At 40.9% G+C, this 15,184-nt stretch overlaps 1 protein-coding gene across 1 annotated transcript; it reads left to right on the top strand.

Annotated features, from left to right (window-relative positions):
• Window positions 1-4,993: 4,993 nt before the first annotated feature.
• Window positions 4,994-10,252, top strand: LOC149200965 (uncharacterized). The gene is made up of 4 exons (XM_089402834.1): window positions 4,994-5,595; window positions 5,700-6,807; window positions 6,909-7,214; window positions 7,408-10,252. Exons 1-4 carry the CDS (start codon window positions 5,102-5,104, stop codon window positions 10,096-10,098), a joined length of 4,599 nt encoding a protein of 1,532 aa, XP_089258960.1. The 5' UTR covers window positions 4,994-5,101; the 3' UTR covers window positions 10,099-10,252.
• The last annotated feature ends 4,932 nt before the right edge of the window (window positions 10,253-15,184 follow it).

The following is a 15,184-nucleotide window of genomic DNA, read 5'->3' as shown; positions in this document are numbered from 1 at the left end:
GCATCAATCTTTCAGGCATGATATCCACTAAGTTCCTACTTAGAAATTCCTTTCGGAGTTTGTCAGCCAGAGGATCTTTTTTCCTGCAATTACCCCAACACTCATCAGGTCTTAAAGTCACATTTAGATCTCCCGCTATCATCAACGACTCAATGTCAAGGATTTCCGAGGCAAACAACCTTTCCCAGAAAGGGAGCCTATTCCTGTAAGGAGCATAAACATTCAGAATGTTGAGAACAAGAGCGTGGCCCCTGATTGATGCCGAGATTAGAATTCCGGCGCAGCATTTAAAAGCCTTAGCTTTTATCCAGACTGGATCCCACAGGACTGCCAGGCCTCCAGACAGACCATTTGCCTCAGTGGCAACCATAAACCAAGACGGAAACATTCTTCTAAAGAAAGCTAAAGAATCCTTACTTGAATGCATGGTTTCCTGGATAAAGATGATTTTAGGATGAGCCGGAAAGAAGATTTCTTTTAGCGCCAAAAATTTTGGGGATGCGCCCAAACCCCTGATATTCATTGAGATTAAGAAAGTCATTTTGAAGACTCTCCAGCCATGCATGCTCTAAGAGGCTGAGATTCAGATGAGTCCAGGATTGGAACTTCGACGAGGGATAGATTTGTAACACCAAAATCAGAGACAATAGATCTACCTCTGAAATGACGACTGCCGCCCCTTTGCTTCTTTCTAACCGTGATATTCTTTGCGGAATTTGGGCTGATTGATGGATAGAGAGGGGAAGAAGGTTTATGAATGGTTAATGGTTCAAGTTCCGATGGATTCCTTTGAAGAAAGAGATCTAAATCACTGTCGAATTTATTGACAGGCGATTCAACAGGGGAATTGAAAGGAGTAGGTGTATGCAAAGGTTCCTTTCCTTTCGGCAAGCCAACAGAAGGATTAACAGGAGAGGGAGGAGAAGAAGAGATCAGGATGGGATGTGAACCTACCACAAAATCCCCCTGTATCATAGCAGGAGGAGAGGGCACTGATTTCTCCTCAATAGGCTCGGGAATAGGAGGACATTCAAAAGCCAGCGCGTTGAGAGCCTCAGACTGACCTTGAGAAGTTTGCTGTGTGCAAAAGGGGTCCGGGTCCTGATTGTTTAATTGATACTCATGATTGCTTACATCTTCTGAGAGAAGATCAGTTCCGGAATTTCTACCCTGTTTAAAACCATACTTCTTAGTCCTGCGGTTAAAACGAAGACTGCAATTTTTGATAAGATGGCCGGTTCGATGACACAAAGAACATCTGAAGGGTATACCCCAGAAATCAAGCCTTTGGCTGATTTTGACGCCATCCCAGGTTATCTCGATATGGTCCGGATAACCTCCCTTATAAGGTTTTTCAATCAAAATCCACGCAATCCTTTTATCTTTCTCACCTCTACACCAGGGATCCACATAGATGAACTTACCAATGGAATTCCCAATCTCAGAAAGGGTTTCAATCGACCATAATTCCAAAGGTAAATTAGGAAGTTTTACCCATATCATGCAGTTTGATGGGGTATTCTTAAGTGGATCAAAGCCCATATACCATCGGGATAGAGACAGAAAACTTCTACCAAATACCCACGGTCTATTGAGGATGATCTCCAAGTCAGATACTTTAAGAAAGTGAAAGGAAAACCAGTCCTTCATTAATCGGGAGATGACAGGAATGTATCCGATCAGAGGAGTCCATTTATCCGCCAGCCATTTCCTCATATCCTCCTCAGCCATTTCCGGAAATTGCCACTTCCCAATCAATGCAAGCTTTTGCAAACTATCAATACGTTCTGTTAGAGTAGCACTGTCCACGGTAATGGCCTTTGGAGGAGGGACCATTTTGACCGGATTCCTAGATTTATTAAAGTGTTGTGCATAATTTTGGGATCGACCCTTTCTAGAATGGTCCTCCCCTTTTTTCAAATAAGCCAGTTCTGGTTCCAACCGGGAAGGATTGTGTTGATCGTGACAAGCAGGGTTAAGCATCATTTCTTCCACCGTGGCATGCCAACTGTTACCGAAGCTGGCTTTTTCACGTGCTGTTTCAACCTCAATAGTGGCCTGTATGAGGGCTTGAGTGGCGGGAGAGTCACATCCATCCGTCATATTTAATGAGGAAGGTGCTCAGAAGAAGCTGGAAAATGCTAAAGCACAGTACGTAGCTGGAAACAAATCCAGCCGAAGATCCTTCTGTAACAAAAAACCTGGAAAGAATAACTGTTGTATGGAAGAGATAGGAAAAAAGTACAGAAAGGAAGACCTGTCCGTAGATCCTGTCAGAGCCAAAGGATAAGGCTAGATATGGAATTAAAAGAGCTTCAGAAGAAGGATCGATGAAACCCGAGAAAAGGAAATCTCAAGGACCAGGGATTAATAAATTCTGAGACCCAATTCAACAACTCACATGATGTGAGAGGTCAGGCAAGGAAAAATCCAGCCGTCATTTTGACTTCAATGTGGGGGATAGGAATTCGATGCTGGAGGTGACGGAGATTTTTGTTCTTTGATACCTCAGGTAGATCAGAAAACTTAATGACAGCTCTAATGATCGCCGGGAATGATATTTAAAAAAAATTCACCGGAGGGAGAGATACCGGAAGATCTGAATTCCGGGATGGTTCAAACGGAATAGCCAGGAGAGCCGAAAACCATGTAATACTGAAGAAAACTATTCAGATGGCTGATTATGGCAATCTATACAACAACAATAGATTTGAAAAATGCACCACCAACACCCTATTCTAACACGAACATCAGAACAGGGACTGTAAATGAAAAAAGACGCCTTTATCTTGTTAAAGATAGATTTCAACATATTTTGCCAGCATTTCCAGTTCCATTAACAGACCGAGCTTATTATGCAGAAATCCAAACTTTAACCATCCAGATTTTGCCTAACCTCACAATCTCAAAAGCAGAACAAGCATGATGTGTTGTCCTCAGGCATATAAACTTAAATTACCAGACAATTCCTTCAATGCCCATAGAAAACTATCAAAACATCCTGCTATTGAAAAAAAACATCTAATTGAGAAAGGGACGATAGATACTGACCAGTAATGGAAGCGACGTCCGGACCGCACCGAGAGAGCCTTGTCGAAATTAACCAAACAGGAGCGACCAAGCATGAAGAGATTATAATCCAGAATGATAACGCATGAAATCCGTTCAGAGAACGAAAAGGGACCCAGTCAAACGGACCATGGAATTCGATTAACAGGAAGATAAACTATGAGACTGATATCTCCCGCATCCGACAATAGACCCCGAGAAACTAAGGCCCAGAGAGTACCCGAGAAACCCCGGCCAAGTAAGCCAAAGGAGAAACCTAACCCTGCACCCAGGGAACGATACTTAAAGGGAAACAGAGGCGAAGTTTCGAGCCGATAAAACTTACCAGGTGTCAACCTGCATGCATGGGGATATCCGACCAGCTTTCCTGCGTAGAAACACGAAACGTGTCCGGATGAAATTTAGGTGGCCATGCAGAAAGAAGAATGATTAACACCTGTAGGTGAAAGCTGCATGGAGACTCTATCGCCTGGTTGGGCGAGGCTGCAGGGCGCAAGATGGTTGGCTGAGCAGGTGGCCGCTCGCTGAACAAGGCTCTCCCGTGACCCGACGCTCTCCCCTCTGGAATTCTATTGTAATCTTTTATACTAGGTCTTGAATTTCTAATGGCTTGTTTGACATCCTTTTTTTCAATCCCCCAATTTTAATCTAGTTCATCATGACAATGTATAGACCATTATCTTGAATGGTAGTCTTTGCTCGTAGTGTGTCCATATGCTTTATGTCAAAAATTGGCAAAATGCTTCTTGTTCTAATAATAGAATGTCCATATTTTTACTACATAATATAATAAGACATTTATCTTTTAATTTTTAATTCATTTAATAATAATTATTTTTAAATACTTAACTTTGCTTTAAATTAAAATGAAACACTTGAAACCCTTAACATGGTATTGGTTCAAAATTATTATTTATACTAATTTTAAAAAATACTTCCTTCAATTTTCAATTTCATTAATTTTTTTTTTAAATACAAGCTTTTCATATCTCTAATAACAACTTTTCCACACAATAAAAATTAATTATAAATAAATTATATTTAAAATTTAAAAAATTTAATTACAAATAAATCAAATTTAAAATCTAAAAAATTTAATTACAAATAAATCAAATTCAAAACCTATATACTTAATTTCTTTTTATAACCATTAAATATAATAACTATATTCTCCAAAATATTTATTTGTAATTAATTTTATTTCAGGTATTAATTTTCATTTAAAATCATCATATTCTAAAAATTAAAATTTATGTTTAATTTAAAAAATTCTAAAAATTTAATAGGAATTTAAAAGTCAAAGGAAAGTGTGTCACATTTCGGATGCAGAGTATTCCATCAATAAATATTTTTATATTAACATGGGTAAATATTTTAATATTAACATAGTTAAGTATTGATATAATCTTGAAATGTGAGTTTGCAATTATGTAGTTTTATCATGAGTTGTTTATGTTTTTGATTTTTTAATGATATTTTTTTTTTCGAAATTTAGTAAAGATTTTTTTTGAAATGATAATTTTATTTGTGAACTTTTGGAATGATAATTCTGAGTTCTATCTACGGTGTAAATGCTTTCAAAATTTATGGAAACGCTCAATTCATTTATATATTCAAAATCACATTTGAGAATTCAGTCTTGTCAAAATTTTGGACAGTTGAGCATCTTTTCCTTTTAAATGTATACGCGTTTAATTAACGCAGCATCTTGTGGGGCCTACGTGTTACTTCCAATTGCGTGTGGGGCCTGTTTGCGTCTTACCTTTAGTTGAATGCGCGTGGGGTTTCAAAAATGCGTTGAAATTTGATGCTCGATGTCGGTGACTATGCTCTGTATTTTATAAAATAACTACGTATAAACCACAGGTGCATAAAATAACCTTGCATAAACCGCAGGTGAAGGTTTAATATCTATAGCCAGTGTTTCCCACGATCTCTCTGCGCTTTACAAACCCTAACTTGGCTACCCCTCTGCAAATTGCGTCCATAGTATCGAACCTTACTACCTTTCATTTTTGTTTTCCAGTTCGCAATGGCTACATCCTCATCCTCCACCTCTGCCGTGGCTAATCCCACCTACAAATCCTTCAAAATTTTCATAAACCATCGCGGGGTTGACGTGAAGACAACCTTCGCCAGATCTCTGTATCTTCGCCTCCAAGAGAAAGGATTGACGGCTTTTCTCGATGACGAGGAGATGCAAGTGGGATACGAAATTTCTTCTCAATTACAGCACGTTATTAGAACCGCCTCTGTTCATGTGGCGATCCTTTCTCCTAGATATGCTGAGTCATCTTGGTGCCTGAACGAGCTCGTAATGATGTTACAGTCAAAAGCTCCTATAGTTCCCGTGTTTTATCGTGTCACTCCCGCTAAAGTTCGGTGGATACAGGACTCTTATGGTGAAGCCCTGCAATCACATGAAACGAAGGGGCGATATGATACCAACACTGTTAAAGAATGGAGAAATGCACTTGAGCAAGTGGCAAATAATAGCGGTTTCGAGCTGAAGTCGTCCGATGATGGGTGAGAACTCAACCTTCCGTATTGATATAGTTGTGTTTTATACTGATAAATAGACATAGGCGTTTGTTTCTCACTAGGTCTACTTATTGTTTCTGAATAATTAGTGAGGAGTTGGGGTTCGAGCTGCTAGATCAGTTGGTTAAACGTCTGTCAGAAATGGTGCCAAAGCCAGGCTTGCACGTGGCTGATTATCCAACAGGGTTGGATTTAAAGCTCAAAGATTTTGAAGATACAGTGCTGTTGCAGACAGAGCAAAGCGGGAAACCTCAGATATTGGGTATTGTGGGGTTAGGTGGCGTAGGGAAAACAACTTTAGCAAAAGCATTCTTCAATAGGAAGAGATCAGGTTATGATAAATCCTGCTTTTTAGCTGACGTCAGAGATCATGCAAGTAAGGGGTCTTTACATTTGTTACAGAGTCAACTTCTTAACAGCTTGAATGGATGGGATAACAAGGTAAACAACGTTCATGAAGGTACAGGGATGCTGGAAGAGCCTCTCGGACGTTTTAAAGCTTTAATAGTATTGGATGATGTAGATAATGTGGACCAGGTGAATGCATTTTTGCCCTTTCAAACTTTTTATGGCAATCTCAATTCAGGGAGTTTAATATTGATTACATCTAGAGATAGGGGTGTTCTGAGAAACTCAAGAGTTGAAAATTCATCTATTTATAGACTATCTGGGCTTAATCAAAAGCACTCGCTAGAGCTCTTCTGTTCTTATGCGTTCAGCCAAGCTAATCCGATCCCAGCGTTTGAGCTTCTGGTGTATAAATTTTTAAAATGTTGCAATGGATTACCCTTATCTCTGAAAGTAGTTGGGGCATTACTTTATAATAAAAAAATATCCGAGTGGGAAGACCAATGGGAGGATCTTAAAGAAATACTTCCCAGTGACATACAGAAGACACTTTTTAGAAGTTATTGCTCACTTGATAAACAGGAAAAAGAGATATTCCTAGATATCGCGTGCTTTTTCATAGGTGAAAACAGGGATTCGGCCATAAGCATATGGAACGGATCAGATTGGAGAGGAAAGCGAGGGTTTCTAAATCTGCAGGACAAGTCTCTTGTAGAAGTGGACGACAGGAATTGTATAAGTATGCACGACCACTTAAGAGATCTGGGAAGAGAGGTTGCTGCTACTTCATCGCCACATCGTCTTTGGCAGACCAAAAGCGTTATTGATCATTTGTCACAACAATCATTTGTAAGTGTTTAGTCATTCTCTTTTTTAAGATTATTCACTAAAAGCGTGGTACGAATTTTTGAACGAACCAGCCATAACATTCGTTTTTCAACTATGGACAGGAAATCACCGTGCGGGGAATTCGGCTGGTTGAAGGCGAATTTGGTGGAGATGATCTATGTGACGTTATTGAGACTGAAAATGATGGCTGGAACCGCATTTTGAGGACGTTGCAAATTCTTCATACTCAAGATTCTCTCTTGGAACGCATCCTGACGAGGGTGAAGTTACCAAATCTATTGTGGCTCAGCTGGCAAGGATGTCCCCACTCTTCCCTGCCTTCGTTGGTTACAATGAAGAAATTAAGGGTTCTACGAGTGGATGATAGCGATTTAGAAACATTGTCGGACAGTGAATGCGAATCATCAGTAAGTAGAAATTTGTTATGTTGACGTTTGTATATTTAGAAATTTGTTAGGTTGACGTTTGTATGTTTAGTAGCTATTACTGTCCCACAACATTTTCGTTTGAAAAGAATTCGTAAGATTATGATAATGTGAATTATGATCTTACTTGTGGTGGTAACGAGTGAACATTTTGCTTTTGCACGCACCTCTGCAGTTGCCAGCATCTTTGGAGGAGTTGCATGCAAGCAGATGTGTGAGGCTGAAAAGCATCCCGGTCCCGGCGCAGGCGACGAAGCTCAGATTCCTAGATGTTTCTTGGTGCTCCCATTTAGAAGGGTTGCCAACTATGGAAACGTTTTTATGTTTGGAGAAGTTGCGGGCAGAGAGTTGTCACAGCCTGAAGAGCATACGGGGGTTGGCGCAGGCGAAGAAGTTGAGATCCCTAAATGTTTCTTGGTGCTTCGAGCTAGAAGAGCTCCCAAGTATGGAAACGTTTTTTTGTTTGGAGGAGTTGCGGGCAAGGGGTTGTAACAGCCTGAAGAGCATACGGGGGTTGGCGCAGGCGACGAAGCTGAGATCCCTAGATGTTTCTGGGTGCTCCGAGCTAGAAGAGCTCCCAAGTATGGAAACGTTTTTATGTTTGGAGGAGTTGCGGGCACAGGATTGTGACAGCCTGAAGAGCATACGGGGGTCGGCGCAGGCGACGAAGCTCAGATTCCTAGATGTTTCTGGGTGCTCCCATTTAGAAGAGCTGCCAACTATGGAAACGTTTTTATGTTTGGAGGAGTTGCGGGCACAGGATTGTGACAGCCTGAAGAGCATAAGGGGGTCGGCGCAGGCGACGAAGCTCAGATTCCTAGATGTTTCTGGGTGCTCCCATTTAGAAGAGCTGCCAACTATGGAAACGTTTTTATGTTTGGAGGAGTTGGTGGCAAACAACTGTGTGAGCCTGAAGAGCATACGGGGGTCGGCGCAGGCGACGAAGCTGAGATCCCTATACGTTTCTGGGTGTTACCATTTAGAAGAGCTTCCAACTATGGAAACGTTTTTATGTTTGGAGGAGTTGGTGGCAGACAACTGTGTGAGCCTGAAGAGCATACGGGGGTCGGCGCAGGCGACGAAGCTGAGATCCCTAGATGTTATTAAGTGCTCTGATTTAGAAGAACTCCCAAGTCCGGAAACAATGGTATCTTTGCAGTGGCTGTGGGCAAGCGGATGTATGAAGCTGAAGAGCATACACGGGTTGGCTCAGGCTACAAAGCTTATACGCTTATATGTTTCTGGATGCTCAGAGTTAGAAGAATTGCCGGACATCGAAAGGTTAGTATCGTTGGAGGGGTTGTGGGCAGACGGATGTAAGAAGCTTAAGACTATACAGGGGTTGGGGCAGACGACAAATCTTAGATTCCTAGATGTTTCTGGGTGCTCAGAGTTAGAAGAACTACCCAGCATGGAAAAGTTGGTATCTTTGGAAAAGTTGTCGGTAGCCGGATGTCGGAAGCTGAAGAGCATACGGGGATTGACCCAGACTACAGAACTTGAATACCTGGTTGTTTCTGAGTGCTCTGAGTTAGAAGAACTCCCAAGTCTGGAAACAATGGTATCTTTGCAGCAGCTGTGGACAGAGGGATGTATGAAGTTGAAGAGCATACACGGGTTGGCTCAGGCTACAAAGCTTATAAGGTTAGATGTTTCTGGATGGTCAGAGTTAGAAGAATTGCCGGGCATCGAAAGGTTGGTATCCTTGGAAAAGTTGTGGGCAGCCAGATGTAAGAAGCTTAAGACTATACAGGGGTTGGGGCAGACGAGAAATCTTAGAATCCTAGATGTTTCTGAGTGCTCAGAGTTAGAAGAACTGCCCAGCATGGAAAAGTTGGTATCTTTGGTAGAGTTGCGGGTAGGTGGATGTCTGAAGCTGAAGAGCATACGGGGATTGACGCAGGCTACAGAACTTGTATACCTGGATGTTTCTGAGTGCTCTGAGTTAGAAGAATTCCCAAGTCTGGAAACAATGGTATCTTTGCAGGGGCTGTGGGCAGAGGGATGTATGAAGCTGAAGAGCATACACGGGTTGGCTCAGGCTACAAAGCTTATACGCTTAGATGTTTCTGGATGCTCAGAGTTAGAAGAATTGCCGGGCATCGAAAGGTTGGTATCCTTGGAGGAGTTGTGTGCAGCCAGATGTAAGAAGCTTAAGACTATACAGGGGTTGGGGCAGACGACAAATCTTAGAATACTAGATGTTTCTGGGTGCTCAGAGTTAGAAGAACTGCCCAGCATGGAAAAGTTGGTATCTTTGGTAGAGTTGCGGGTAGGTGGATGTCTGAAGCTGAAGAGCATACGGGGATTGACGCAGGCTACAGAACTTGAATCCCTCGTTGTTTCTGAGTGCTCTGAGTTAGAAGAACTCCCAAGTCTGGAAACAATGGTATCTTTGCAGGGGCTGTGGGCAGAGGGATGTATGAAGCTGAAGAGCATACACGGGTTGGCTCAGGCTACAAACCTTACATTTTTAGATGTTTCTGGATGGTCAGAGTTAGAAGAATTGCCGGGCATCGAAAGGTTGGTATCCTTGGAGGAGTTGTGGGCAGAAGGATGTAAGAAGCTTAAGACTATACAGGGGTTGGGGCAGACGACAAATCTTAGAACCCTAGATGTTTCTGGGTGCTCAGAGTTAGAAGAACTGCCCAGCATGGAAAAGTTGGTATCCTTGGAGTGGTTTTACGCAGATGGATGTGTGAAGCTGAGGAGGATCCGGGGGTTGGAGCACGCGACAGAGCTTCAGGAAATGAGTGTTGGAGGGTGCCTTGAGTTAGAAGAAGTGGAAGGCGTTGAAGATTTTACGTGGTTTTGTATGCTAGATGTCTCAGAATGTCCTAAATTACAATGTCCTGTGTGGGAGTAGGGGACCCGCTGAGTGGAGGATTGAAGTGATAATAATTAGATCACTGTAACAGACGGTCATAACGCTTATAAATATGTTTTTATTTATGTTTTGTGTTTTTTCAATAATAGACACCCACCGCTGTCCGAGTGTATTCATTGTTAGACAATTATATTTACATCATGGTCCTCGTGCTTATTATAACAAGCATATTTACATGTTTTATGCGAGTACATGGTTTTAATAGTAATTTAATTGATACGGTAAAGAAATTTAATTTAATTTAATTATTGATTATTGTTAAAACTGTAAAGTAATTTAATTTAGATAAAAAAATTTAAAGAAATTCAATTAATTAGGTTAAAGAGGAGGTAGTTTAAATTTTATTGCTGTGTTTTATGGAAAATAATTTTTAATATGATCTATTTTTGACGGAACATTTAAATTAGTATTAAAAAGTAAATGATAAAACTAAAATTTTAAAATAATTATATTTTAATTAAAAATATATATTTAATATTTTATTTACTTTATGGCACCAATTTAATGGCACCAATTTAGAGAGATTATTAATGGTTTAGTTTTCAGGATGTTATTCTTTTTTATAATGGTTAAATTCAAGTTACTGTAAATTACTTTTTGAACAAAATATAATACCCTTATAATTTTGTTAACAAAGACCAAAATATAATACCCTTTATAATTTTGTTAACAAATTAATTTTGGAAGTAATATCTATTTTGAAAATTTTCAAAGAATAAAAAATTAAATGTAATAAATTCATACATGTAAAAATAAATTTTACAAATAAATAAATTATAACACATTTAAAATTTATAATAAATTAATTAAATTTATTATATTTAATATTAAATATTAAATATTAAATATTAAATATTAAATATTAATTAATTATTTTATCATTAATAATGTATTATATTCTAATTATTCCTCTATTTTGTTTTATAAAACAATTTTATATTTCTATTATGTCTAAATAAAGGATTTCAATTTGTTTGCTATGATTTGATATAGTTATTTTTTATAACTGGCCAACCTAAGGAAACTTATTATACTTTTTTTTTTTCCGGGGAAAATAGAGTTCATAATTTCTATTAAGAGGTATAATAGAGATTACATGCTGTAGATGCCGAAGGCATATGCTAATAAAGTGGTATTACCACCATTCAGTAGTTCCATAAGATCTGTCCCATATGTGTCACTGTGGATACGATAGGGCTGTATCCATTTACAAAAAGTTTTCAGATATACATGTTGTTCTGAAGTGTGCAAAAAGTAAAAAGAGGTATGTCCTCTGTTCGAAAAAATACATAATATGTCTGTAAAGAGTCAGTCCAATATATACAGAGCATGGGCTAGAAAAATCAAAATTTCAAAATTTCAGTTGGGGAGGATTCCCCCTTGTAACAGTCCATCTATGTACGGTCGATGGTAGAAGACGTGCATCCCTTCTGGACTGTGTTCCTCGATCATCCAATCGCCTAGAGGCCGAGCCGCCGCTTCTTTCGAGAGCCGGTCAGCAGTTGAATTTCTTTCCCTGTAGATATGTGAAACAGTGATCTGGTCAAAAAATGTTTTGAAAAAAACAATTTCTTCCAAGATATGTCTCAAAGAGTATGTGTGACAATGGGAAATATTGTTTGCCCAATCAATTACAATCTTAGAATCACCAAAAATTTGTATTTGTCTGCAATTTTTAGAAAGAGCGAAATAGAGAAGATGTCTCAATGTGATGAGTTCGGCATGATTGTTGGTCCCCAGACCAAGACCCAGTTTCAGATGAAAATAATGAGATTCTGTAATGTGGAAAAGGATGCCCCCACCGCACCCTTGTGCAGATGCGGCACCATCAAAGTATGCCCACGGCATATTTCTGTTGATAATTTCGGAGGTGATCTGCCTGGGGGTATTAGCTTTGATGTCAAAAGGGATTTCAGTGAAGGCCGAAACAATGGATGGCGGAAGGTGCTGCCAGTTCTCCCAGCCTGCCGCAAAGATAATATCATTACGCTTATACCAGATATACATGGCCACAATCAAAGGCAGATTCCTTGCTTTCTCCGAGGATACAGCTGACCACCAGAGATCCCAGGCCGAAGAGATGTCATCTGCGAGCCAGTCGGTTGTGATGTTAAGAATGAGTTTGACCTGCTGCCAGATTTCCCTGGTGATTTCGCAAGAGATAAATAAATGGTAGGTAGATTCCTCCGCCTTGTTGCAGAGGACACACCAGGTAGGGCCAGCGAATGAACGCCTTTTTAGATTTTCCCCCGTTGGTAATTTATTCGCCAGTATGTTCCACATTAAGAGCCTGGCTCTGGGCTGAGCTTGAAGCTGCCAAATATTCGACCACCAACTTTTTATCAAGTCAGGCTTCTTGTCCTCGATGAGTTTTAAGTAACCCGCCTTGGGAGAATATAAACCTGATTTTGCAGGTGCCCATATAAGTTCATCATCATGCTCATGTAACTTAATATGAGATTCAGAGAGAGCCTGTAAGTATCGCTGCCATAATTCCGCCCATTCATCTGTTAATTGCCACTGATGGTCCGATCTCCAAGCTTGAGAGAAGATAGTTGATCGGATGGGGTCTCCGACCTGATCTAAGTATTTGATACCCATATAATTAAGATGTTGGATCATGTCTGCCGGGAGGAGGTGAGCGTTTCCAGACCCAGGCCATGGGTCCAGCCCAATTCGAACCTGGGTACCATTGCCAATCTTCCAGAGCAGGTTTTCCTTGATGAGGGGCAGAGCTTTTAGGGTGGCTTTCCAGATGGCCGACACACCTTGAAGTTGCCAAGAAGGTCTACGAATCCAGTCAAGTATGTTTGTGGGCCAAATGTATTTTTTGTGTATGACTTCTGCCCATAAGCTATCCATCTTGAGAAGAGACCATCCCTGCTTTGCTGTTAAGGCGAGTGCAAAAGCGGGAAGGGATTTAAGTCCCCATCCACCCCATTGCTTGGGCATGGATACCAGGGACCATTTAGTCCAAGCAAAGATCTTACCCTTTTTATTCCCATTCCACAGGAACCTGCTACAAATCTGTTGAATTTTCTGTAAAATGCCTTTCGGAACCCAGGTAAGGGACATCCAATATACCGGTGTGGCCTCGAGAACAGATTTGATCAGTTGTAATCTGCCCGCTTTTGAAAGTAGGCGGTGGTGCCAACAAGTTATCCTCTGTTCTATTTTGTTGATGAGCCACCCCCAGTGTCCAGAATTGTATCCATCCGGCCTTAATCTGAATCCCAAGTATTTGATACCATCCAGAAGATTGTTTTCCTGGAAGGGAAAGAACTGAACAGCCAATAGAGATTCTTGTTGAGTGCATCTCGTCACTGATCTGGTAGATTTGTCCCTGTTTATTTCCATACCCGTGGCTTTGCAGAAGAGTTGAAGGATCCGGTTAAGGGCCGTGCTATCTCTAACGCTGCCATTAAGGAATATGAGAATATCATCCACGAACAATAGGTGTGTGATGGAGAGCTGTTCGGTAATTTTGAGGCCGCTTATCTCCCCATTCCTTTTGGCATCCGCTATAAGCCTGCTCAACCCTTCCATTACAATGAGAAAGAGTAGTGGAGAGAGAGGGCATCCTTGCCTGATACCCCTGTTAATGTAAAAACGTTCTGATGCTGCTCCATTGATGAGAATGGCAAACGAGACAGATGTAACACATCCCATGATCCAGTTAATGAAAAGCAGGGGGAAGCCCAGGTGTATAAGTGTCATCTTAAGATAAAGCCAATTCACCTTGTCGAATGCCTTAGTAAGATCAATTTTTAAAGATACACTTTTCAGATTCTTCAGCTTGATGGAATGTAGGGTTTCCTGGGCAGTACCAATAGCCTCATAAATATGGCGATTCCGAAGGAAAGCAAATTGTTCAGCAGATATGTGGGAGGAAAGAATCGGCTTAATACGATTGGCAATTATCTTGGCTATGATTTTGTATAGGCAATTGCAGAGGGAGATGGGCCGGAAGTCATTGAAAGAAGAGGGTTCATCAGCTTTGGGGATCAAGGCTATATAGGTCTGATTCATAGGAGGGTGGATGTGCCCCGAGAGCTGGCTTTCCTCAACAACAGCTAAAATATCCTCACCCATCTGTTCATAAAACGCCAGATAGAATTCCACCGGCCATCCATCTGGTCCCGGACTCTTCTCTTTCTTGAACCATTTAAGAGTATTCTCAAGCTCCAGAGATGTGACAGGAGCTGTAAGGTCTTCCAGATCCTCCTGGCCAACAAACCGAGGGATTTTTTCAGCAGTTCTAATAATATCTGGAAGATTGATTTCTGGTGGAGCTGTAAAGAGACCCTTGAAATGGGACACCCCAAGACTAGCCAATTGCTGGTGAGTGGTAGCCCAACCATCTGGCTCACTAGGAAGTCTCCAAATGGTGTTCGAAGCCTTCCTGCCGTTGGCTAAGTTGTGAAAGTATTTTGTGTTGCAGTCCCCCGCTTTGAGCCAAATGGCTCTACTTTTAAGCCTCCATTGCTCCTCCTTTTCAAGTAGGATTTTTGCTTTTTGTCCATACAGACGGTTGAGCAAGGCTTTGGATTCATCAGAGAGGTAACCCGATCCTTTATCATCAGTTAATGAGGCTATCTGAGTTTCAGTATCCGTCAAAATCTGTTCATCTCTTTTCCTCTTGGCAGTCGCCCAGTCTTCAGTAAGAACTTTGAGTTTATTAAGCCTAACACAGAAATCATAGGCCTTGCGATGAGACCGCAGAGGGGGCTGAGCAACCCAGAAGTTCGTGACCATATGATTATAATCCGGATCCTTGAGAAAGCCAGCGAAGAATTTGAAAGGGGATCTCGGCTTGGGTTTATTATCACTAATCTGTAAAAAAATTGGAAGATGGTCAGATAGACCCCCTATGCCAACCCATTGTCTGTATAGTGGACAAATCTGAATTAGATCCTGGTGCATCATGAATCTATCTAAACGCCTCCCCAGTGCAGCCTCCCCTGTGCGTTGATTGTGCCAAGTAGGAAGTTTCTTATTCATGGGGATGTCCACCAGGTGATGAGAGTCCAGCAGTAAATTCATTTGATCCGCAATGGAATCCCAC

This window comes from Pinus tabuliformis, chromosome 2_1 (assembly GCF_031772625.1).
Source record: "Pinus tabuliformis cultivar Carrire ecotype Pingquan chromosome 2_1, CPIR1, whole genome shotgun sequence".
Lineage (NCBI taxonomy): Eukaryota > Viridiplantae > Streptophyta > Pinopsida > Pinales > Pinaceae > Pinus > Pinus tabuliformis.
This window is presented reverse-complemented; position numbering and strand designations above follow the sequence as displayed.

Bases quoted from the DNA above. Each gene is read 5' to 3' on its own strand.
- LOC149200965 (XM_089402834.1), top strand. From the start codon at position 5,102: ATGGCTACATCCTCATCCTCCACCTCTGCCGTGGCTAATCCCACCTAC. The intron at 5,596-5,699 runs GTGAGAACTCAA...CTGAATAATTAG, and splicing joins CTGAAGTCGTCCGATGATGG to TGAGGAGTTGGGGTTCGAGC. The intron at 6,808-6,908 runs GTAAGTGTTTAG...AACTATGGACAG, and splicing joins ATTTGTCACAACAATCATTT to GAAATCACCGTGCGGGGAAT.